Source organism: Petaurus breviceps, unplaced genomic scaffold (genome assembly GCF_028583685.1).
Source record: "Petaurus breviceps papuanus isolate PSGF00001 unplaced genomic scaffold, PetGlider_PUasm1.0 174, whole genome shotgun sequence".
NCBI classification, from domain to species: domain Eukaryota; kingdom Metazoa; phylum Chordata; class Mammalia; order Diprotodontia; family Petauridae; genus Petaurus; species Petaurus breviceps.
This window is the reverse complement of record NW_027185761.1, coordinates 61,272,379-61,298,501: the sequence shown is the minus strand read 5'-3', so window position 1 is coordinate 61,298,501 and position 26,123 is coordinate 61,272,379. Positions and strand designations below refer to the sequence as shown.

Sequence of the window (26,123 nt, the reverse complement as noted above, 5' to 3'; positions counted from 1 at the left end):
CCTCCATCCTCCCACTCACACTCCACTTACAATCCGATGCCACCTCTCCCTGATTCTGCCTCTATAACCTCTCTTACATGCCTCCCTTAGTGTACACACACACACACACCACACACCACACACCCACACCACACACCACACACCACACACCACACACCACACACACACACACACACCACACCACACACAGCTGCCATTTTAGCTTAAGTCCTGTTCACCTTCCCCCTGGACTGTTATAATGATTCCCTTATTCACTTCCCATTTTCTCTCCAATCCATCCTCTTTTCAGGCAGGTGTGAACTCATCACTCCCCTTCACAAGAAGCCTTTGTGCTTCCCTATCGACTCTCTCTTAATAACATACAAACCCCTCAGAGTTAGGCATTTAGAGCCTTTGTAGTCTGGCTCCAATCCACCCTTGCTGACAGTGCCTGGCAAACAGAAGAGGCTTAATAAGTGCTTGCTGGTTGGCTAATCGACTTATTTCATATTCCAGTCAAATGACCTCCTTCCTGTACCCCTAAACTGAGCATCCTTGCCTCCATGTCTTCATCTAGGCTCTCTCCCCTCGCCTCCATGGAGCTTAAGAAATGCTTCCTGATGCTCCCAGAAAAACCTGGACTTACATGAGCTGATGTAAAGTGGCATGTACCATGTACAAAGTAACAGCAGCATTGTAAGATGATCAGTTGGGAATCACTTAGCTATTCTCAACAATACAGCGATCCAAGGCAACTCTGAAGGATTTAGGATGAACAATGCTATCCATCCCCAGAGAAAGAACTAATAGAGTCTGAATACAGACCAAAGCATACTTTTTTTAACTTTGTTTTCTGGAGGTTGGGGTTGGGGTGTTTGGTTGAGTTTTTTTTTTAATCTGTTTTCTTTCACAGCATGGCTATTGTGGAAATGTTTTGTATGACTACACATGTATGACCTCCATCGAGTTGCCTGCCTTCTCAAGGAGAAGGGTGGGGTGGTGAGGGAGAAAGGGGGAGAATTTGGAACTCAGAGTTTTAAAAACGAATGCTAAAAATTGTTTTTACATGTAACTGGGGAAAAATAAAATACTAAATAAATTCAAATAAAAATGCTTCCTGGTTAGTTCTCCCAGTTGTTAATACTTTCTTCCTCTTTAAAGTCAATACAAGGGTGTGAGAAATAGGTCAGAAAATACCTCCTGAAGGTGGGGCGGCATCAGAGCCATGCTTTGAACAAAGCTAAGGACTTTCTAGCCCAAGGTAAAGAGAGCATTCCAGGCATGGGGGACAGCCAAAGCAAAGGTGAAGCAGTGAGAGATGAAAACACCAAGTACGGAGCCTGGAAAAGAGATCAGTTTGAACAGCCCATCAGCATATGAAGTATGATCAGTCTGGCACAATGCCTAGCACAAACTAGGTGCTTAATAAATGTGGACTGATTGAAAGGGAAGCTGGGGCCAGGTTGGAAAAGAATCCCCCCTATAGACCTCCCACTTCCTGTTTCTGACCTTGTCTTTACAAAGTAGATGGACTCAAGCTTCTTTTCCTCTTGATGTCTTGGCTTGTACATGCTGACACACTGATGGAGAGTAAAAAGAACAGGAGTCCAGGAGGGAGGGGGGGGGGGGGGGGGGCTGGATACTCCCTAGATGATATCACTCACCCTAGCACAACAGAAACTGACAGCAGCTCCAGGTAAGGTGCACATCCTTTTTGCGTTGAGGTTAAACCTCACTTCTGTTTTTCTCCCTTTTTTTGCTGATGAACTCCACAGAAAGTGGTTTCCACTTCTTTTGGCCTTGCAGCCATGGCTCTGTGATGTTCACCAAGGGGGCACACACAGGGTAAAGTACAGGGAGGTCCTGAGCTGCTACTCTTGTGAGTCAGGTGCCCCTCGGAGTAGAAAAGACCCAATTTTGCTCTCCAATGAGCATGTCCGCACCAATGATGTCAGTGGGAGCTATAGACAGGCTTCCTGCGAGGTAGGCACCTCTCCGAGGGAGCATATTCCCTTTCTAATTGTAAGCCTCAAAATGGAGGGTAAGAGATTAAGAGTCTCAGGCTCCAGAAATGTGCACGTTGGCTTTGCTTTGTTAGAAACAGCAGAAAACAGCTCCCAGCCTGACCACTTTTCAGCACTAATCTAAAAATGAAAACTCGCCTTGTTATCACGCTTCAAGGTTTACAAGACACTTTCTATACATTATCTCATTTGATCCTCACCATGACCAAGATAGGGGCTATTGTTAACCCCAATTTATGGAAGAGGAAACTGAAGCTGAGAATAAGTAGCAGAGGTGAGATTTTAACCCATCAATTTGCAAAACACTTTAAATTTACCACTTCCTTTCATCCTCATAAACACTCTCTGAGGTGAATGCTGTTTACCTTCGAGAGGTGGATAGAGAAACTGAGTTTCAGGGAAGTCATTCAGAGAAAAAGCCTTTTCTCACACTAGTCCCTTTCACAAGCTCTCCATTCCAGCTATTCAGGTTTACTGGGCTTCCCCCAACAACAGCCTATCTCCAGCCTCTCTCCTGTGTCTGGGATGCTCCCCTCCTCTCTCTGCTGCCTCTCAGAAGGCTCAGCACAAGCCCCGCTCCCTCCAAGAAGCCTCCCTAAATGCCCCTTAGCAGTATTCTCTCCCTCACCAATTCCCTTGTATTCTGTGTATTTGTGTGTGTGTTCATTCCCCACTTCACACCCCAGTAAACTGTACACTCTTCGAAGGAAGGATTTCTTTTTTTCATTTTTGTCTATATATACAAGCACCCAGCACCATGATTTGTACCCTTTCTTGGATGAATGAATCAATCAAGCATTATTATGAACCCACTATGTGCTTGGGACTGTGGAAGGCACTGGAGGTACAAAGATAAAAGTGAAGCAAGACTAGCCCTCCTGAAATAAGTCTAGAGGCAGCATAGAATTGTGGGAAGGATGATGACAGTGGAACTGGCAAGTGACTTAATTTCACTTGGTTTCTTCATCTGCAAGACTAGTTTGTTGGTGTAGGCTATCTCCAAGATGTCAAGAATCTGGGATACTAGGTGTAGACAGGGAGGGAACAGAATAGGTGAGGCCAGCAAACAACCTCTCCATTCTTCTCACAGACGTGGGATGTGCTGGAGAAGTGAGGGGAGGATGGCAGTCCTGACAGCGGGGCATTGGAGCCAACAGTGATCACTACCATGCCTGTACCCCCTAAATCACATGCACCATCAGGTTTTCCCCAGAGCTCTAACCCAGGGTGCACATGGCTGGTCTCATGGAGGCAGATGATTGAGAATCACCTTGGTGTGGAGAGAGCTCAGGGAGAGGGCTGCTAGAGATGTGGGAGGTGGTGGTGATAAAGGGAAAAATGGGAGGGTGGAAGCAGCAGCGGTTGATTAGTGAGGGGGAGGGAAATAGCAACCAAGCAACAAGCATTTGTCAAGCTAGATGCCAAGAACTGGGCTAAGCACTGGAGATACAAGAAAAATCCATGTAGTCCCTGCCCTCAAGAAGCTTACATTCTAATGGAGATGACCTGTGCATAAATAGTATTTCCAGGATACATAAAGGCAGATGGGAGATCACCTAAGAGAAGGGACTCTTAATGTGTGTGTGTGTGTGTTTGTGAGAGAGAGACAGAGAGACAGACAGAGACAGAGAGACAGAGAAAGACAGAGACAGAGGAGAGGGGGAGGAGAGAGACAGGAGGAGACAGAGAGACAGAGAGACAGAGAGACAGAGAGAGATAGAGAGAAAGAGGAGAGAGAAGAGAGACAGAGAGAGAGAGAGAGAGAGACAGAGAAACACACACACAGAGACAGAGAGACAGAGACAAAGAGAGGCAGAGAGAGAGAGGAACCCCTTTAGCCCACTGGCAATATCTCTGAAGCCCTACTCAGAATAATGTTCTTAAATTCATAAAAGAGAGGATTACAAAGGAAACTAATTCTATCTAAATATAGTGATCAAAATACTTTTTTTTTTGCTTTTTGGAGGGCAATCGGGGTTAAGTAACTTGCCCAAGGTCACACAGCTAGTTTTGTGAGTGTGTGTGTGTAAGTATGTGTGTGTGTGTGTGTGTGTCTGAGGCTGGATCCGAACTCAGGTCCTCCTGACTCTAGGGCCAGCACTCTACTCACTGTGCCACCTAGACACCCCCAAAATACATTTTTTAATAAAGTTAACAGACCCCAGGTTAAGAACTTTTGCCTTCAAGGGGCAGGAACTAGCCCTGATGGGCCTGGGAAAGGCAGTCTATACAAAGTGACATTTGGACTGAATCTTGAAGAAACCCAAGGAGTCTAAGAGGTACAGGTGAGATAGGAAAGCCTTCCCAGCAGAGAGAACAAGCAGGACAAAGGCCAGGAGGTGGGATGTTATGGGTGAGTAACAGCCAGAAGGCCAGTATGAATGGACCACTGAGTGGGTGGAGGGAAGTAATGTTATTGTCATGCTCAGGCCTGACCTTTGTGTGACTTTTCTTCCTCATTGTGGTTTTCATGATGTGTGTGTGTGTGTGTGTTGGTAAGTGGGAGTTGGGGGTAAAGGGAAGACATGATGGGAAGAGGGATGGTATCCCTGGATGTTTGTCCCACTGGTATGTATTCACAGTATGACATCAGAGCCTTTCCCACAGAGCATGTGGGGGGATGGTCCTACACCCTGGCTTCTTCCCTTGGGTCACATGTGCTCACTCTGGTCCCTGGACAAAGGTCATATGTTACCACCAGCTCTTACTCAGTCCCCTGGTTCCCATGAAAGGGGAGGGAGGGAGGGAGGAGAAATTCAGGGAAGACTATGTCAAATATGACTGGCAGCTGAGCCAAGAAAAGCCAGGATGTAAGGAAGCATGATGATAACTGGGCCTATATTCCCTTCAAGACTGCAGAAGCAGAGCAGACCAACCAAGTAAGCCTCTGCATTGATTCAATTCAATCTAACAAACACTAATTAAGCAACTAATTCTAGGTTCTGTGCTCAGCACTGGAGATATAAAAATGAAAATGATGCTGATCCTGCCCTCATGCAGCTTACATTTGGGGGAGGAGCAGGAAGGAGAGATTCACCATGTATCCAGATTAGAAAACAATTTGAGAAAAAAGAAAGCTCTAGCACATGGCACAGGTATGGCCATGCCCTTCCCTACTCAGTAACTTTGGGTTTATGGATGGAGTACTCAGGGAAGATGAGCACCTCTGGTGGGAAGGCGACTCATGAACCTTTGGTGTCCACCAAGCTCTCACCTGTGGCTCCAAGAAGCATAGGCAGCGGCCACACCTGGAGAAACCATCTGAGCAGATGGCTAAAGCAGGGTGAGGGTAACTGACAGACCTCAAACCTGTTGGTGAGTTGGGGGCTGTGAAGACTTTCCCCAGTAAAATGGGCACATGAGAACAACTTGTTCCCACAGCCAAGAAGGCAGCTGAAGCAAGCACTGGGGAGGGTGGAGCTTGGTTAGACATTGAAGACACCAAGGTCACCCACTGCATTCTGGACCATCACCTTGACTTTTGTCCTGCCACTTGACCCTGATGACTTGGGAAGAAAGTGAGGCTGATGACTTTGTGCATCACTGCCTTACTTAAATCCAATTCACGGGCAACTCAAGATATTACCCATGAGTCACTGGTCCTCTTCGAAGACCAAATGAAGGATGAACAATGACCTTGGAAAGCACACTGGGGAGATCAGAGAAGGCTTCAAGGAGGAGATGGTGCCTGAACTGAACCATGAGGCAAGGCAAGATTACAAGGCAGAGGTAAGAAAGGGGGTACATTCCAGGCATGGGAAGCTGCCCGGGCAAAGGTGTGGAGATGGGAGATGGAATGTCAGGTTCATTAAATAGTCCAGTTTGGCTGGAACACAGAGGACGTGGGTGGGAGATCCTTAAATAAAGCTGGAAAGGAAGGGGAGAGTCACATTATAGAGGGCTTTAAATGCCAGACTGAAAAGTTTGTACTTTTTTCCTGAAGGCTCTAAGGAGTTTTATTAAACCTTTGCTCAGCAAAATTCTTTTCCTGGGTGGGAGGATGGGGTTCACAAGCTGGAGCCCAGGAGGCCAATTAGAAGGTCCCCTTGAGAACAGGCTGTTACCATGTTGGTGATAGCACTGGGCATTTGTAACTAACAGAAGGCCCCTTCCATTGCTAAAACAATCCAATTATTAAAAATAGCTTGATTTGGAAACTCTTTTCGGTATTTGGAGGAAAGAGCAATGTACACTGGGAAACAGAAATTAATGGACCATGATTTGATAACATAAATTAAGAGGCTAAACCATCAAGCACAAGGATCTGAATTAAAAATCAAGACTTTCCTGGGGTGCATGGGGGTGGAGGAAGGGGAAGAGGGTTGAAATGGAGGCTATATACCTTAGGGAAGGGAAGTGGATTTGTGAAGAAAATTCCTGAAATGAGTAGTCTACACTTGCTGACTGCTTTCTCAGCCCAGACTCACCCAACAGCTCACAGGACTGGACTGGATGTCCTGTGAAGTCTTTTCTAGCTCTCTCTCTATGAACCTCTGTGTGACCTTGGGCAAGTTACTTAAAACCTCCATGGACGTCAGGTGTCTCACCTATCAAATGAAGGGATTGGACTAGCTTGTCTGTGAGGTTCCCTCCAACTCTTCAGAAATGGTCCCAAGTGTCCCTGGAAAAGCACAGACTTGATAGGGACCTGGGTACCAGGGAGAATCTGTGATCTGGTCTGACAATCTTCAAGAACTTGAACTTCTAGAGAGAAAGGGGAAGTCCAAGGCAGTGTCAGTCTTGGGGTTTGCTGTCTAGCACCCCGAAGTTCTGGAGTTTAGGGAAGAGAGAGAAAGGGAAGCTCCAGGGCAGGGCTAGCATCTGGAAGAAAGAAAAGGACCTCAGAATCCAGCCTTCAAGTGATCCAAGGAAAAACTCTTGGAAAGTACCAGGCTTGGGCTTGTATGGCTAGCCACCTCAGGTTTGCAAGTTTGGGTGGTAGACCTTCTAATGAGAAGGGTGAATTCCTGGAGCCATCTGCTAGGAAAGAAGGGTGTGTGTGTGTGTGTGTTTGTGTGTGTGTATCTGTGTGTCTGTGTCTGTGTGTGTGTCTGTGTCTGTGTGTCTGTGTGTGTGTCTGTGTTTGTGTGTGGGTCTGTGTGTGTCTGTGTCTGTGTGTCTGTGTGTGTCTGTGTCTGTGTCTGTGTGTGTCTGTGTGTCTGTATTTGGCACCTGGAGCTACAGGTGCAGCAAGGGACTAAGCCTCAATGCCTAGGAGGGAATGATCAGACCCTCCCCTTCTGCTTGTACCATGAGTTATTCCAATGTACAAGTCTGATGCTAAGGGATTCCTCTTAAGGAATAACTATAAGTTCAAGTCCAAGGGTGATAAAGAGACTCAACAGAAGGAATGGGGAGGCTCTTTAACAACTCCAAATTCATTACCCTTTCAGGGGAGATCCTCTTTCTTTGGGCAATACCGTAAGACTTGAGCCAGTTAGCCAAGAAGCATCGATAAGTACTTACTATATGCCAGGTACTATGCTAAGCACTGGGAGTCCAAAGAAAGACAAGAACAGTCTCTGCCCACAAGGAGCTTACATTCTAATGGAGAAGGGCACATGTATACATGGGGTAAAAATCAGAAGGTTACCTCTAACAAGCCCAATGTCAGGGAAGGATCGTTGGGAAATGTCATCTTTTGGGGGAAAGAGAGGGTGGCACAGGATGGGGGAAAGATGGGACTTGCCAGCAAGGAAGCAAAATTATACCTTTTGTTTTGGGCTCCTGAGAGTTCTTCATGTAATCTATATTTTCTGTCCAATGAAATAAAAGCCATCTTGGACCCTGGAGCCAGTATTTAATACTCTTTAGGTCTAGCCAGGAGATATATTCAGGATGCTTTCTGAGATTTTCCAGAGAATACTCTGTTCTGGTGATAGCAAAATAAAACAAAAAGTTTTTTTTAAGTTCTCAATACTGAATCCTATACCTGAAATCCCAGAGCGTAGAAGCATAAAACCATGTGTAACCTATAGCTAACTCTCAATTATCCACATTATTTTTTTTCAAATCATAGGTTTAGATTTGTTCCTGCCATCCAGCACACCTTGGAACCCACCTCCATACCTCCCCCAATCTGCCTTTGTCTGCTGGCATGCATTCAATCAATTGTAAAGCATCCTACTGTTTGCTTAAGTAAGGCATACTTGGTCAAATACAATCAATCCAAATACTTTAACAAATTTTTTTAAACAAGTAGAAAAGATTTTGGATGATAGCAAAAATAATAACTTCTATTTATGCTCATTATTTGGATTATAAAGTACTTTCTCCTCAACAACCGTGGGAAATATATATATATATATAGCACACACACTCTGTGTGTGTGTGTGTGTGTGTGTGTTGAAAGACAGAGTGGCATATTAGATATAAAGCCACTCTTAAAATGAAGAAGGTCTGGGTTCGGATCCTGCCTCTGACATATCTTGGCTCTAAATTCTAGACAAATTGCTTAACTTCTCAATACTCCAAGGAATTATCTAAAGCTATAAATTGCAAGAACTATCTAAAGGTATAAATTGCCAGAAAAAAAACATGCATTAATAGAGGGAATTTGCTCACCTGGGTATACCTTATACTCATAAAATCATAGGTCTAATTCCTATCCCAAATAGCACCATTTCCACTTGACAGATGAGGAGACTGAGGCTCAGTGGTCCTCCCATAGTCACAATTAGTAAGCTTAAATTTGAACCCAGGTTTCCTGATCCCAAGTCCATTCTGCTTTCCACTTCACTGTCCCCCATTTTGATTGATCTAGCCCACTGCTCCTCACTTTGGATAAACCAAAGTTGATTTTATGTAAGTTTTCCATTTTAATCTCTATGTGTCCTTGACCAACACATTTAGCTTTAACTATTCAGTAAACAAGTGATGACCAAAAAAATTGGAAGTGGAAAAAGGAAAAGAAATTCCAATGAATTTCCACTATTTAATAAAGAATTTAAGTACACCATAAGTAATCACCACAACAAGAGGGTACTACTTGATACTCACAGATAAGTCAATATGATGTGATATGACATGACATGACATAACATAACAATACATAACATATATAAAAATTAGTGATGTTTTGTGATGTGATGGCAAAATAAACACAAAGCAATGCCAGGGGCACTAATGAGGGACTTCCTGTGATAAGTAATATGGTCCCACAGATGAAAAGTGCAGCAGGATTTGAACTCAAATCCCTGACTCCAAGTCCAGCGATACCTAGCTCCCATCTCTCAACAAGGGAGTAGAGGAGGCTCCAGTGGAAGGGGATCTGGAAACACTATTACAGAATGTGGCTCTTGAGCTAACTGTGAAGGGAACTAGAGGATCCAGGCATAGGGGACTCTGTGCTCCTTGAGGGCAAAGCCTGTCTCACTTTTGTATTTCTGTGCCAAGTACCTGGTACCATGCCTGTACCTGGCAAGTTGGCCTAGAGCTCAGGTGAGAGATAAAGCCTAGAGTCACCTGCAGGGAGATGTTAGTTGGACCCATGGGAGATAATGAGAAAACAAAGACAATCCAGGGCAGAGCCCTGGGGTATATGTACAAAGATGGAACAAATATGGGTGATGATCTGACAAAGGAGACAGAAGAAGAAGCTAAATACAAGAATTACAACAGTGTGAAGCCACAAGATCCCAGAGAGGAGAAAATACCCAGGAAGAGGGAGAGGCCGGTCATGTCATACACCAAGCAGAGGTCAAAAAGGATGAGGATTAGGAAAAGTGGTTGTGGGTGGGGGAGGAAAGAGGTCATTGGCAACCTTGAAAAGGACACTTAGAGTCAGATGGCAGAGACAGAAACCCCTTTGCAAGGGGCTGAAAAGTGAATGGAAAGTGAGAAAGCAGAAGCAACAATACAGCTAACTTAACAGCTATAATGTTGCGATTATTTTTAAGTAATAAATTCAACATGTAACTTTCAAAGCTGTTCTGCTTGTACGTGACTCCTTCTGACTTCCCTTTTCTTTGGTGCATTAAAAATTAAGCTTCAATGATACTCTTTTCTTTTTTTTCTTTCCTTTGGATACCCGAATCCTGAAGGAGTCCCCAAATACTACAGGAAAATAAACATTTATGTAATTCTTACTACATGCCAGGCATTGTGCTAAACACCACAGATATCTCACAACAACCCAGTGAGATATTATTATTATATTACATTATTATTATACCCATTTTGTAGTTGAGGAAACTTAGGCAAACAGGTGTTAAGTGACTTGCCCAGGGTCACACAACTAGTAAGTGTTTGAGGCTAGATTTAAACTCAGGTCTTCTTGACTCCAGGTCCTGAGCACTATCCACCAGCAGCCACAGGAAGCCCTCATTGAATTCTTGACCACTCAAAAGAGAGTAAATGGACCCAATATATCTATTTCATAGGCTATCACATGCAGCTGAACAATCAGTTCATGAAGTTACTTCATTAGGACATTCGTCTTGGGCAGGCACTAGTAATGGACAATGAACACCATCTATCACTGAACTGAAGGCAGAAAGCAAGCTAAATCGGGGGCTAAGGTGGTCAAAGGAAAGAAAAGAAAAGAAGATCATTGAAGCTTTTTTAATGCACAAAGGAGAAGAGAAGTCAGAAGGAATCACAGACAAACAGGACAGAGCGTTGAAAGTTACATGTTGAATTTATTACTTAAAAATAGAAGTAAGTTATAATAGAGAACCACAGCTTCTATACAATCCTATCTTTCTGTTCTACCAAATAAAGAACCACTTTATTTGGTATTCGATTCTAAATTTTTTTTAATTTAAATCTTCTCTGGAGAATTCCTGGGAACACATGATGAAGAATGCCATGTGTGTGGATGGTTCAGTGTGGTCAGAGGGAGTCCTGGCATCAAGGAGATCCCAGAACCACAAAAGAAGGAACAGCTTCTATTCCGAGCCTTCGTCCTGGACTAGGGGCTAACTAATCGGTTCTCACCATGCTCCAGTGAGAAGGCTTTGATTATCAAGCCAAGGTATCACTATGCCCTCATCCAGATGGGGCGGGAGTTGTCAATGGACTCTCTAATTGGAGAGCTGATGCTGTTCTTCCAAGTCCCATATGAAGCACTTTACTTGGGGGAGTTTGGCACTTCTAACTCTTGGTATGATTGGAAATCATGAGCTGAAACAAATGGGGTCCTTCTAATTGTTCCAGCATTTTGCAAACCCCTCTGGTCAAAGACGCCAGGCTGGGCAAGATCCCGAAAAGATTATTGTATTAGCTTAATACCAGAGAGCAGAGGATCATAGATTCAGAGCTGGAAGGACCACCCAGCCCAACCCCTTTACTTTACAGATGTGGGAAGTCAGATTTAGAGATGTGAGATCATTGGTCCAAGATTACATTGATATTAGGTAACAGAACCAGGATCTGAATTCAGACCCAGGTCCTCTGACTCCAGTGATGGCATATCCCTGTTGTTATATTCCGGTGACAAGTTGTGTTTTCAAGGGCAGCTCCCTGCCTTCATAAATTCATCTGTATCATCCCAATGGGCTTTCTCAGTAGTCACACATGCTAACTGCCCTCTGTACTGGGCTGAAAAGATGCAGTACTAGGTGGCACAGTGGATAGAATCAGGAGAGCCTGAGTTTAAATCCAGCCTCAGACACTTACTAGCTGTGTGACCCTGGGCAAGTCACTTAACCCCATCACCTCCCAAAAAAGGCAGTAATTAACCTAAGATAGCTACTGTCCTAGAATTGTACCACACACCCAATGTATGTGGCCACAAGGCTTTGACAGTGCTTTTCTTTAAGGAGTGGATTGGCACCTGGGCAGCACAGGCTGAAGGACCTGTTGATGTCCAAGAATGCATTGAGCAGGATGAATTCTCCTTCGGGGGTTGGTCTGCCTCCACTAGTTTCCACTTCTTTGGCTTCCTTGGACTCCTCTGTCTCATCCTGACATTTTTACAGCTTATTCAATTTAAGCAATGCAACAAACATTTACTAAGGGCCTACTGTGTGCAAGGCACTGTGGTAGGTGCCAGAAGAATAGGATCTGAACATTGGAAAGGACATCAACTAAATGGATGCCCATCCATCTAGCCCAGCCCATACACAAGAGGAATCCCTATCATAATAAACACATTGAAGGACCTCCTGCTTCCTAGCTCCACCCTGGGCAAATCACTTACCTTTGGTGAGCCTCAGTTTCTTCATCTGTTCAGTGAGGCTAATCCTCTAGGTAGCCCTTACTTCACAGGATTTTTTCGGGGCTTGAATGAGATCGTGTGTGAAAATGCTTATCATACCTTTAAGCCCATGTAATTATAGTGATCAAGCTTGGCCCAGAAGAGGCAAGGGACCATGGGTATAGGATATTGCCTACACTGTCAGATTCAATAAACACTTACTAAAAGTACCTACTATGAGCCAGTTAGTGTGGGATTCGTTTGACTGAAGTGTTTCTTCCCACCAAAAAAAAAAAAGTTCAATCCCTTTATAAATGTCAGTTACTGTTATTACAAACAATTCTTGCTCTTATACTATTTGGGACAATCTATGTGGCTACTCCAGGGTCTCTATGCAATGACAAGGGGACAGTGCTAGTTCTCCACTGGGCGGATGGGAGGGTGTCCTGGACATCACCCCAGTGCCAGGGGCCAGCCTCAGTGGACTCCCTTTCCACAAACACATTATCACTGTACTGACAGTCAAGCAGAGAGACAAACCCCCATAGGAAGCCAGGACAGAACCTCCACCTCTGCAGTAAGGTGGGGAGCTTTCTGAGAGGGAGAAAGGTGTTGGAGGGGAGCACACATTGCTCAAGGAAGAGAAAGGGGGACAGTCTTTAATTCTGAAGTGTCAGGAATTCTGCAAAGCACAGCATGGGCAGCTGTCCAAACTGGATGCTTAATAAATGATTGGTGAACGGATGCATGAATGAATGAATGCATGAGTGAATAAATGAATGAACAGAAAGCATGGCACAGGGGGCAGAGGTCTCCACTTGGAATCAGGAATGAGTTTTATTCCCACCTCAGATAAATTGAGAAGGTCACTTCAAGTCTGAGCCTCAGCTTCTCTATTTGTGAAATGAGGATAATAACTGTACCTACTTCACCAGGTTGGTATGAACTTCAGATGGCATAATGTATGTAAAGTGCTTTGCAAAAACTTAAAGATATGTGGAAATATCTGCTTTATCACTAACTATATTATTTTCCTTGTTATTTGGACCCTGGACAAATCACAACTTCTTGGTACTCTTGAAAACTCTTCATTCTCAAAGCTAGCAAGAAGGTGCCAATCTGCTTTGGTGGAGGGAATTTCCTAACCTGGGAGTTCGCTATGCTAGTGAAATCTCAGGTCCATTGCCTAGCTCATTCCCTATGGTTGTTATTACCATTATTCTCTATTTTCCCCACCACCACCACCAAAAGAACCTTTTAAAGCCTGCCCCAATCATTCAGGTTAGGCCATCCCCAAAAGCAGCAATTCCTCTCCTCCTGCCACCACCTGCTCCCTGCAGGCTGTGGGCAGGCCTCAGACTCCTCCACTGCCTGGTCCCCTGGGCTTCAATTTGCTGTCACGGGGCACTTTGTTTTTCTCCTTCCAGGGCAAGAGGAGGATCAGGGGAACCCCGCCACCATGGTTGCTATAGTAAATGCATCCCTCTGTTAGCAACACCAATGCAGCCCAGGCTCAAGATTTTCCAAAACACTTCCCTCTTCATTCTCTAAAAGAAGCCAGAAGAAAATGTGCTTGCTATAAGAAAGCTGGGCTTGGACATAGAGGTTCTAGGCACAAAACCTAGCTCTTCCCCTGATCTTTGGGAAAGTCACTTAGGCAATAAACATTTATTAAGCATCTACTATGTGCCAGGCCCTGTGCTAAGCACTGAGGATATAGATGCAAAGAATAATCCCTGCCTCTAGGAGCTCACAACTCGAGGCCAACCTCTGCCAAACTCAGGTTTCCTCTCTGTAAAATGAAGGGGTTGGGCTGGAAGACTCCAAAGGTTCCTTCCAGCTCTAAATCAGTGGTCCTATGTTCCCACGATCCTTGGTGATGTCCCTCGGGCTACATCTCACTGAGACAATGACACACAGTTGGCAGGCCAGTCCATAGATACCTAAGACAGATGGAGGATCCCCCTTGCCATTCCACCAAAAGTCAACCTTGGAAACATGCTCAGCCTCCAGGATCCCCTTACTCATCCCCTTCCTTCCAGCTACCTGGCACCTACCCAGAGGGACAAGTCCACATTGCAACACCATGATTAAGAACAGCTCACTCATGATTTAGCAAAGAAAATATCCTCAATGCTCACAGATAAAAAGCTAGAAAAGATCTCAGAGGCTATTTAGTCTAGTTTCCTCATTTTATAGTTGAGGCAAAGTGACTTGTCCATGGTCACAAAGGGAATAAGCATCAGAGGTAGATTTTGAACCCAAGGATCTGACTCCAAACCCAGTATTTCTCTTTTTCTACCATCCTCCCTTCCTCTTTTAGAGTTCCAAAGCCATTGGCTTCTGATCCCTGAACTCAGCTCTATTTCTAAGCACTCCGTGGGGGTGGACCATGTTAGAAATGGCTCTCCTGAAGTGATGAATTATACTTTCCATAACCTGAACCCCCCCAACCAGCTTCATTAAAACCAGGACTCAGCTGCAAGGGCCTCCCCAGAGCTGAATTACAAATAAACTCCCACATAAGGGCCCTGCTGGATTCTCATCATTATAATTATGTGCTACAATCACAACTCAATAGTTTTCATGAGAACAGAACATTTAAATCATAACCAAACTCAGCACTTATTGTATTTGGCATTTTCTCAATATTGGTTAATTAAACTTCTGAAAAACCTTTCTCGGTGATCCATCCATTTTATGGACTGAAACACTGAGGCAGGAAAAGCGTAGTGTCTTGTGACCAGTCACAGAGTTTTTAGAGTTGGGAGGGATTTCCATAGCCATCTCATCTAAATCTTTCCTAAAAAAAGAATCTCCATAACAAGTGGCCATTGGGCCTCTGCTGGAAGACCTCCATGGACGCAGAAGCCACCCCTCTGGAGACAGCCCATTCCACTTTGGAGCAGCTTCCAGTGTTAAGAGGTTTCTCCTAAAATCCAAATGAAATTGACCTCTTTGCAGCCATCCCCCACATCTCCCACAGGTCAGCCCATGGGACCAAATAGAACATACTGACCCCTCTTCCCCAAGGCAAGCCTTCAAATACTTGAACAGAGATATCCCCACAATGAGCCTTCCCCTCTCTAGGGTAAACATCCTCTGTTCCTTCAGGGGATTCTCATGAGGCAGAGACTCAGGGCCCTTCTTTATCCTGGTAGCCCTCAAGCTTATTCATTTCCTTTTTAAACTGTGGTTCCCGAAATTGAGCCCAGCTACTACTGGGGTCCAAGCAGTACAAACTGGACAAAAGGCAAGATGAGGCAGAAAGGGGCATAGAAAAAATTTTGACTTTGAATATCCAAGGCCTGATGCAGCACCTGGCATATATATGGTAGGCATCTAATAAATGTGTGCAGGTGGACTGATTGTTTTAATGAGTGGGGAACATTAACATAGGCCAACAAACCAGGTGACAAACTCCCCACACATCCCCACCACTGATGCCTGCCAAGCACCATCTCATTATCCCAAAGGTGCATTCCTTTGGAAAGTAGACCCACCTCACCCCTGCTGTTCTATAAAGAGCTGCTTCTGACCCAGCACCAGATGATCTTTTGTCAGGAAGTCAGAACCAGTTATGATTTGGGTCACTCCTGGTTGGAGGAACTTGGAGCTGAGTCACAGAAGATTTGCCTTCTTCTAACATTAGTTATGTGACCTTGGGCATTCTACTTAATATCTCTAGGCTGCAGTTTCCTCATCTATAAAATGGAGCCAATAATCCTTATAATACCTACCTTACCGGGTCCTCTTAAGGCACAAAGGAGGTCATGTTTTATACATCACTTTGCAAATGCTGCAGGGAAATGTTGACTATTGCTATTATCAGATTTGCCTGAGAGTTATCTTGGACTGACAGGTCACTCCCAATTTGCTCCAGTCTATCAGGAAGTCAGACCAGCTCAGCACCCCCAGGGTCTCTCCAAGACCACAGCTCAATGCTGCAATTCTCTCTTTCTCCATCCTCATGAGCATTCTCTGGCCTAAGCCAACTCCAGGTCACCATCCCAAAAGACTATGAGATCAAGAAAGGGATGCTCCCTGAGGCATGGGCCTTAAGGATTCATTGGGCCATGACACCAAGTAAGGCAGTCCCCTCTTCCCCTTTCTCTCTGCTTCCATCCCAGGAAAGCCAGTGTTTTCATGGGAAAATCTCCTGTCCCCTTCAGAAGGAAAGACTGAAAAGAACCAGTTCCTATTAGTGTAGTGGATCAGTCATGGTCCACACCCTCCAGGAAGGTGTATTCATTGAAATATGATCCACAGAGTGAAGGAAATTTGAGACAGCTGACCAAGAAAGATGATTGGCAGGTGGCAAGGCTCTCCCGGACCCTTCAGACCTCCATGAAAGGGCTCATCTACCCTATCTCTGTACAAAGACATCCCTGTGACAAGGTTCTTCGAGAGAGGAAGCTGGCAGATTTCTGAACTGATGTGTGGGAACTTGGTGACAAGGATTGTCATACACTGATCCACACTTGGATTTGTGACACAGAAGTACCACACCTGAGGAAGTGGTTTTTTTGGTTTTTGTTTTTTTGTTTTGCTTTTTGGAGGGCAATTGGGGTTAAGTAACTTGCCCAACGTTACACGGCTAGTTTCTTTGTGTGGGTGTTAAGTGTCTGAGGCCAGAACCAAACAAGTGTTCTTGACTCCAGGGCCAGCGCTTTACTCCTGCGGGAAGTGTTTTTAAAGGCTATTTCTCCAGGAGTGCAGTGGCATCATGGATAGAAAGCCAGCTTGGGAGTGATGATCTGGGTTCAAGTCCTGCTTCTGCCCCAGACTGGCTTCATTCCAAACCCTCAGTGTCCCAGCCAGCTTACACTGGTCAAGGGGGCCTCATATCCCAATGAAATCATGAATCTAGTCTTTAAAAATGGGGATTAAATATAGAATCTCTTTAGAATTACCAAGCTTTGCCCCAAAGAAGAGATAAGAAAGGGCTCCTCCCCCTCCCTACATAGGGATGAGGGACTATAGGTACAGACCATTGATATAATAATATATATAAACATATGTATACACACATATACATACACATAGATACGTAAGTTTGCTGAATGGTTGAGGTTTTTTTCCTCTTTTTTATTCTTCGTTATAAGGGATTGCTCAGTAGGAAGGGGAGGGGAAGAGACACACTGGGAAATAAAGGTGACATAAAAACAAAAAGCTGGGGGCAGCTAGGTGGCTCAGCAAGTAAGAGCACTGGCTCCAGTGTCGGGATGACCTGGAGATCGAATCCCAGGCTCAGACACTCAGCACCACACCCAGAAATAACTGGCCCTATAACCTTGAGCAAGTTACTTTAACCCTGATTGCTTAAAAAAAAAAAAAGCCACCAACAATTCATCTAAAGTGCAACTCTTCATTTTCTACTTTTTAGTTGAGTCCTCAGAATGCTGGATTTGGGGTCAGGAAGAACCAGGTTCAAATTCTGTCTCTGACACTCAATGGCTCTGTGATAATGGACAAGTCCCTTAACCTCTCTGGGCCTCAGTTTACTCATCTGTAAAATGAAATTGAACTGGAAGATCCCTATGGTCCTTTCCTATGCTAAACCTAGTGCCAATGACCCTCCCAAGAATGGACCAAAGAAAGGGATTTTTGCATATCTTCCAATTAAAAGGAAGAAAAAGGGGAGTGAAAGGAAATTCCACATAAAAGAATGTTGGAACTTCTGGGCCCTTGTAGACAGGAGAGAAGCATCTTCCCAAGGAACACCTGCTGAGTATTAGCATAGGGAACTCTTACTGTTTTTACATTGTTCTTCAAGAGAGAGCAAAGGCTTGGCTTAGTGGTTCTCGTCCTCACCTTGGAATCAGAAAGACCTGGACCCAGACTGTGCCTCTAATGTTTACCAGCTACAGGATCATGGGCAAGTCACTCAACTTCTGAGACTCAGGCAACTCTCCAGGACTTTAAACCATAGACCACATTAGGGGCAATTAGGTGGCACAGTGGATAGAGTACCAGACCTGGAGTTAAGGATGATGCCCGAGTTCAAATCTTGCCTCAGACACTTACTAGCTCTGTGACTCTGGACAAAAACTTAAGCTGTCTGTGCCTCAGTTTCCTCATTTGTAAAACAGAGATAATAACAGTCCCTACTTCCAAGGGTTGTTGTGAAGATAAAATGAGGTAAGGCTTGTAAAGCCTTTTGCAAACCTTAAAATACTATGTAAATACCAGTTGGACCAGTTGAGATCCTTGTCACAGGAAACAAAATCACAGGTCCCTACTATATGAGAGGCATCCTGGCATAATAAAAAGCACACTAGAACAGGAATCAGGAGAGTTGGGTTCGAGTCCCACCTATGGCACAAACTGGAATAAGACTTGACCTCTCTGAACTCTGGTTGCCTCATGGATAAGATGAGGTGATGGGGTAGACTAAAGGACTCCATGCTCTCTTTGAGAGGTAAAATTTTATAAGAGAAATTCCACAATTGTTCATTAATCTAATCATCTCATTATTGTTTCATTACTGTCCTAAGCCAAGAAAACTAGAAGCTTTGACCTAAATCAAGTGGAGTGCTGTAAAAGATGGCCTCAAATCATCTTGGAAAAGCCATATCTTGGGATGCTTTTGAAGGAATGTTTTGAAAATCTGGAATTCTTATAAATCCTGGCTGGAAAGGCCTGCCTAGAGCCCTTCCAGCATGAGGACTCCCTGTCTCCTCCTTAGCTGTCTTCTATTTCTTCCTTCTCTTCTCTCTCCATACTTTTGATTAAATAACCAGTTGAGGTCAGTGAAAATACTCTTGTCTTAAGAATGAAAAGGCCTGTGTGACCTTGAGCAAGTCAATGAGGCCCTCTGAGACTCAGTTTCTTCATCTGTAAAAAGAAATCAGACCCCTGTAGATATGAATCTACAATCCCTTTTGCATTTCATTAAGCAATAATATATGTGGTAGTGAATAGAGCAGACCTGGAGTCTGGAGGACCTGAGTTCAAATCCAGCCTCGGACACTTAACATAAAAACTAGCCATGTGACCTTGGGCAAGTCACTTAACCCCAATTGCCCTACCTTCTGCCTCCAAAAAGTAAACCAAAAAATTAATATGTGTGGTACACGTCATTATATGTTCATAGAGGGGATCTGGGCAAAAGCTTGTGGGGGAGAGGGTTCCAACCACTTTATCAGGATTTACAAAGACTTTAAAGATTAAACATCTTGCCCTGTTTGAATTTTCACATTCCAATTTAAGGTTCGCTCATTGAAAAACACATGAAACTTTGAATATACTGTTGGGTTTGGCCAATATGTTGATTACTTTTGATGATCTGCTTTTTTCTACTCTTTCTTTTCTGTTCTTCATTATGAGGGATGACCTCTTGGTTGAGGAGGAGGAAACACATATTGGGAAATGGAAGTGATGTAAAAAACAAGATATCAATGAAAAAATTAAGTTTGCTTAACCTCCAAGGCAAAAAAAAAATTGCCAGAACAGTGACCTTGTAGTGAAATTTAATTACAAAATCCAAAAGTCCTGCACCATTGTATTAGAAGAAACAAACAAAAAAGACCAAGAGCAAAGAGTCTGTGCTAGGCACTTGGGAAAGGGAGAGAGCATCAAACCAGTGGGAGATCAGAGGATTGAAGGCTTCAAGCTGGAAAGGATTTTAGAGTTCATCATGGCCAATCCCCTCATTTTACATTAAATGTAATGGAAATATTCCCACCTCCCTCCCTACCTGGCCCTTTTTTTCTTTTTTGGCTGTAGGTCCAAAGCACACAAATGTTTCCCAGCTACCAAACCACAAAATGGAAAATCTTCCATAAATTGCCAGGAATTGTGATGAGACTAGAAGATCTCACCTTCATGTTTCAAAGTTGATGGAGAGGGCACCAAGTTCAGATCTAAAGTCAGTCAGCCAGTAATCTGGACTTGTCCTAGGGAGAGGGACACTGAAGACAGCCCACTAACCTGGGGGCACACACTCTGCCGTCTTAGTCTGATCTCTCCAAATACTGTCAGAAAAGATCCTCCCTGTCATTTTAAAGAGGGAAGCTAGCCCTCCCTCCCTCTCTCCCACCACCAACCCTCTGCCTCCTTAGTTTAAGTAAGATGACTGGCCAACTTCTGTCAATTCCTGGACAACTAAAGGTCCAAGCCAGCGTGGTACCCATGAGGTCCAAACTCGCAAAGAAGGCGCTGCCTTGTCAGATGTCCCCTGGCCTGAACCTCAGCTAACAGAGTGGGCCACCCACCCATCACCCCAAGTCCTGTTTCTTAAAATAAACCAGAACCTTCGTGGAATGTGTTTCCCAGTCTGCAGGATTTGTGAATAAAGAGAGAAGAGTAGACATAGAAAGGAGAAGGTAGGAGGGAAGAAAATGTGCTAAACATTGTCATTCATCACTCACACAAATAACAACTCCCCAAAGAATTTTCTAGTCATATTCTCTCTTCTTTCCTTCCTTTCTTTCATTTTTTCTTTTTCTTTCTTTCCTCCTTTCCTTTCCTTCCTCTTCCTTTCTCTCCTGTTCCTTCACTTGTTTCCCCTTCCTTTCATTTTCCTTCCTTCCTTCCTCCCTCCCTCCCTCTTTTCCTTCCTTCCTTCCTGAAAACACCCGATCCCTGTGCTCTCCCTACTTGTCAGTGAACTTAATGGTCAGGAAACCCAAGCAACTGCCCTCCTCGAATCACGGGCTCCCTAGACACAAGCTTCTCTAAAGTTGGAGCCCGCGCATGCAGACGACCAGAAACCCGGGGGCCCACAGATCTCCAGCCTGCAGCAGCACCAGCACCGGCCGCCAAAGTTGCCAGCGCTCGCCGATCCTTCCACGAGGTTTCTGTTTGACAGACTCCCTCTAGGAGCCCCGCACACGGCCGGGTTCAGGGAAGGACACCCCTCTGTCCGAAGGGGGTCGGGAGAAAGCAGGAGAGCCCAGCACACACCAGAGAGGAGGGAAGGAGGGAGGAAGAGGAGGAAAAGGGGAAGGAGGGAGGGCGGAATTCAAGGGCTCACCAATGGTGAAGCTGTAGCCATCGATGCTGAAAGTAGCGCTCCGGCACTTCTTGAACCCTTCCTTCCTACTGCTCGCCTCCGTCATGGCTCGGCCAGTCCAGGCTCGCCCTCTGCCCTTTCCGGGGAGCGGTGGCGGCGGCGGCGGCAGCGGCCCGAGGGCTCGGGTCCGAGGCAGGGTTCAGCGGCGCAGGGAAGCCGGGCCGGGACAGCGCTGGCCAGCAGCTCTGACTTGGCGCATCGTCCGCTCCGGGAGAGGCAGCAACAGCCTCAGCGGCAGCAGGAGCACAGCGACCAGCCCAGCCCCACACACCTAGAGCGCAGCCAGCAGCGCCCCCACGGCACAACCCAGCGCAGCGCAACTGGGCCCAGGGCGCCCGCGGCCCCACGCGCCTCCTCCCCCTCGCGCTGGAGCAGCCGCCCCCGCTGGCTGGAGCGCCCCGCCGGGGGCATCAGCCAGCCTCGGAGTGCCAGCTCCAAGTGGCCAGTGACAGCCCGGCCGGGACCTGGAGGGCATGCAGGCCAGTGGAAAAGCGGCAAAGTCAAGAGCCAGAGCACCCAGCTCAAATAGCGCCTTGATGCTTAGTTACCACCTGAGACGGGGCACTTGGGCCTTGGTTTCTTCATCTGCAAAATGAAGAGGGTGGACTAGAAAGGTGATCTCTAAAGCCCCTTCCAGTTCTAAGTCTATGCTCCAAATCCCACTCCGGTGGCAAAGTACTTCACTGCCCTGGGCCTCAGTTTCCTCATTTGTAAAATGAGGTGGCTGGGCACTAGGTGATTTCTAAGTCCCCTTCCAGTTCTAAATCTGTGCTCCAAAGTCCACCTCCAGTGCTTACTACCTGTGGGCAAGTCTCTTTAATTTTTCTGGGCCTCAGTTTCCTCATATGTAAAAGGAGGAAGTGGGATTCCTACCCTCTAGGTCCCTTGCAAGCTCTATGATCCCTTGACCCCACTAACACTCTGCCCCCAGCCTCCGCATACAGTAGGGGGCTGGCTGTCCATCCTCCCCAATTCAAGTGGGCTTTGTAACTGGCAGTGGGGGGACAGGGGAAATGCAAGGCTATGCTGTTGGTCAGTCAGGGATCTCCCCCTGAAAAGCACATCAACTGATGGGAAGTCAGGCCCCGCCCGAGCTGGAACAGTCTGGAGCAGCTGAGCAAGTTTACAGCAAACAAAAGTAGGCTTAGCCGCTTTCAGGGGAAATGCTATGTCCCGCCCTCCCTCGGCAGCTGACACCTTAAACGGCCTCGAAATCGGGCTAATCTTCCCACTTCTAAGTACCTTGGAAGCTCTGATCCTCTAAGATGATGGCTGACCTGCAACGGGCACGTGATGTCCACAAAAGAAGTCCCTGGACCTTGGTGGAGTAAAAAGGCAGAGTAGGGACAAGAGCCCTGAGCAAGGAGTCAGAAGGCTCTGGGCTCCAATTCCAGCCATGTCACTAACAAACTTTGCAGTTGCACAGGTCACATCTTTGAAGCTTTTTTCCTTGTTTTCTATAGTAAGGTCAGCTTTCTGATGGTTTTAAAGTATTGCTACTCCTGTAACTGAGGCTTGAAGACATTGTGATTTGCCTAAAGTCACACAGTCAGGCAAGATCAGAGCTGGGATCTGAACCCTGGAGACCCAGCACTCTCCCCCCACAACCTGCTGCCTTACCTGTCTCAAAGGATCAGATGACATAATTAATACCCGTGACCTTTTTTTTTGTAAACTATTGAGGGCTAATTAAATGTAAGGACAGGATCCTAGGATCTGGACTTAGGAGGTCATTGAGTCAATACACCAGCTTACAGAAGAGGCAGCACAGTAGAGAAAAAGAATCCCTGCCTGGAGGGCCTGGGTTCAAGTCTTGGTCTAGCCACTTGGCCTGGAAGTCACTACACTTTTGTGGGTCTTAGTCAACAAGTCAACAAATGCCTACTACATATGGGGCACTGGGCTAAATACTGGGGATTTCGAAGACAGGCTTTCAAGGAGCTCACAGGGGATTGGATTTGATGATTCTGAAGGTCCTACACCTATGATTCTATGATCTGGATGAAACAGAGATCCATTTTTGTGGGAGTGACTTTTCACAGTATTATTATTAGAGAATTCACTTGTATCCAATATTGCTCAAAATGAGTAAGCTATCAGCCAAGATCTGGAAAGTGTTATACCTTGTTGTAATTGGATTTGTAGTAACAGAATTCTCCATGGAATCAGTGAACCCACCAAAGCATGGTGGGAATAGAATGCTCTGAGCCTCTATCAGTCTTACCCAAGATCCTAAATTTGGTTGGATGGGGGGGGACCTTGGAGATGATCTGAATTGGAATACAGAGGATCTGGAATCAAATCCCAGCTCCCATCCCTACCCCAACCCACTTACTACTTGTATGACCTTAGACAAGTCACTTTAGCCTCAGAATCCTCATTTGTAAAATTAAAGATTTGAACTAAATGGTCTCAGGTTCCTTCCAGTTCGAAATCTATCATATTATGATCAAGCTGGGGTTTTTTTTTCAGATGAGGAAATGGAAGCCAGCTTAATGACTTACTTACCCAAGATCAAAGACAATGAAATAATAGGTGGGAATTGAGTGTGGGTCCTCTTAATTCCAAATCTCACATTCTTTCCATTGAATCACATTGCCTTCCTTATGTTAGGGCTACTGTAGCTCCAAACTAATTTGTTACTGGGGCTCCCAACATGCCTCATCTATAGAAGCTGTCATGAAAAGTGGTGGAAAAAAGGCTGGGCTCTGAGTCAGAAGACCTAGGCTCAGGTTCCAATGTTGTGTGACCACTGGAAAATCACTCCTTCTCACCTGTAAAATGAGAGGGCTAGATTCAACAATCTTTGAAGGGCCCTTTCAGATGGAACATTCTGTGATAGACATAGGGGAAAGTGTCCCCTGTGTGAACACTTCCAGCAGCCCTCCACACCCCCTTGACTTGAGATGGAAAAGAATAAATATTACTCATGTAGCCAGTTTTCAGTAAACATTCAAAGCACCTTATATTACCACCCACCTCTGACACATATTACCTGAATGATTTGGAGCAAATCACTTCACCCGTTTCCTCATCTGTAAAATCAGGAGGTTCTGCTAGAAAGGGAATCTCAGAGGTCCCTTCTAGCTCAGTCTATGATCTAAGTCCCAGCTCTGAAGCTCAACAGCTGTGTGACCTTGGACAATTCACCTCACCTCCTTGGGCCTCAGTGTCTTAATCTGTAAAATGGGAAGGATGGACAAGTTGATGACTTCCTAGGTCCCTTCCAGCTCTGGAATAATGATCCTTCAATCTTAGGTAGACAGGAAGAGGGGCACAAGAGAACCCCCAAAACAATGTGTTGTAAGAAAATGTAAAATGGAAGAGAAAATTAGCATTTGCAGTTAAGTTAGGGGCAAGTAGGTGGCACAGTGATAGAGGAGCCAGGCCTGGAGTAAGGAAGACTCATCTTTGTGAGTTCAAAACTGGCCTCAGACACTATGTGAACCTGGGTAAGTACTTGCCCTATTAAGTGGAGGAAAAAAACAATATTCCTGGTGAAGTAAGGTACTTTGTGTGCTCTTGTTCCCATTTTACAGATAAGAAACCTGAGAACGAAAGATTAAGTGGCTTGCCCATAGTCACACAGCTAATGTCAGAAGCAGGATTCAAACCTAGCCCTTCCCAACTCTGTGTACAGTGCTCTGTCCACTTCATCGTCTCTCTCCAATTACTTTCCATCTACTCTGTAGACAGCCTATCTTGTACGTACTCAGTTATTTACATGTCTCCTCCAGGAGAATGCAAGCTCCTTGAGGGTAGAGACCCTGTTTCTGTCTTTCTTTGTATTCCCAAACCTTAGCACAGTGCTTGGCACATAGTAAATGCTTAATGCTTATTGACTGAATAACTGATTGACTGACTGACTATCTCACTTTGGCATAGGTAGATCATGGAAGGCTTCTTGGGGGAGATGAAATCTGAGCTAGTCCTTGAAGTAAAGAATTCCACTAGGTAGAGATGAGACAGGAATCATCAGAGAACAGGTCCTAGTTCTATGTGAAGGGGAGAGGTGTGAGCATCGTTGTGGAGGGTCTCAGATACTAAGAGGTTAGCATTTTCCCTTGTGGACAGTAGTGAGCCACTGAAGGATTTTGAGCAGAGGAGTGATATGGCCAGTATAAGGAAGACCATTGTGGCAGCTGATTGAAGGAGTGCAAAATATGGAAAGGAGAGGGGAGAGAATAGATACAGGGAGATTCTTTAGGAAGCTGCAGAAATAATTGAGGGGATGCCCATTGATGGGGAAATGGCTAAACAAGTCATGGTGTAGGAAGCTACAGAAATAATCCAAGAGAAAGTGACAAGAACTTGGACAAGGACAGCGGAGAGAAGGAGGATCTTGAAGATGTCGAGGGAGTAGAAAGAGAAAGGACAGTTGCCCAGCTGTGAGCCCCGCCTGCCTTGAGGCAGAGCCAGGACAGAGTGCTTGTAAAACACTCCATGGACGCAAGATGGTAGCACCAAGACTTGAACCTGCATTTTCTGCCTGTGTGTCCACTGCTTGGACCCCAGGTCTACACTACAAGTCACACACCCAAAAAAAGGCAGGAAACCAGGATTAAGAACCTGAACATCCTCGGTCTCCAGGCTCCTATTTAGAACATAAAGAAATGCAATTCTTAACATGATTGAAAAGGCTCTTTATAAATAAAAGTGTGGAATTAAAACTAGGCAGATAATCACCCCCAGTAGAAGGCTTTTTTCTGAAACACAATCTATAATAATGACAATAACAGTAGAGTAATTTAACTGCCCCTTAAAGACTGGTAGAAAATAACTTCCCTGAAAAAATTACAGCTGTTTGCAGCTACATGCTGCTCTGCTCATCCTGCTCCTCTCCAGAATACCCTACTACTCCCTGCCCTTCTTCCCTTCCTTCTCCCTCTCTCCTACTTCCCATCTTCCCTCCTCTCTCTCTCAGTCTCTCTCTCTCTCTCTCTCTCTCTCTCTCTCTCTCTCTCTC

The 26,123-nt window shown here is 45.2% G+C and overlaps 1 protein-coding gene across 3 annotated transcripts in view; it reads right to left on the bottom strand.

Moving 5' to 3' along the window:
- The window catches only part of PDE1C (phosphodiesterase 1C), a 551,686-nt gene that overhangs the window by 417,486 nt on the left and 108,077 nt on the right, over positions 1–26,123 (bottom strand). Inside the window, exon 1 of one of the 3 annotated variants that reach the window (XM_069084301.1) lies at positions 21,119–21,346. The exons of the other annotated variants lie outside the window; for them this stretch is intronic. Within the exon in view, the coding sequence (XP_068940402.1) occupies positions 21,119–21,203 (85 nt within the window). The 5' untranslated portion in view covers positions 21,204–21,346. Of the gene's footprint in view, positions 1–21,118; positions 21,347–26,123 lie in introns of those variants that run through there. 3 annotated transcript variants of the gene reach the window in all.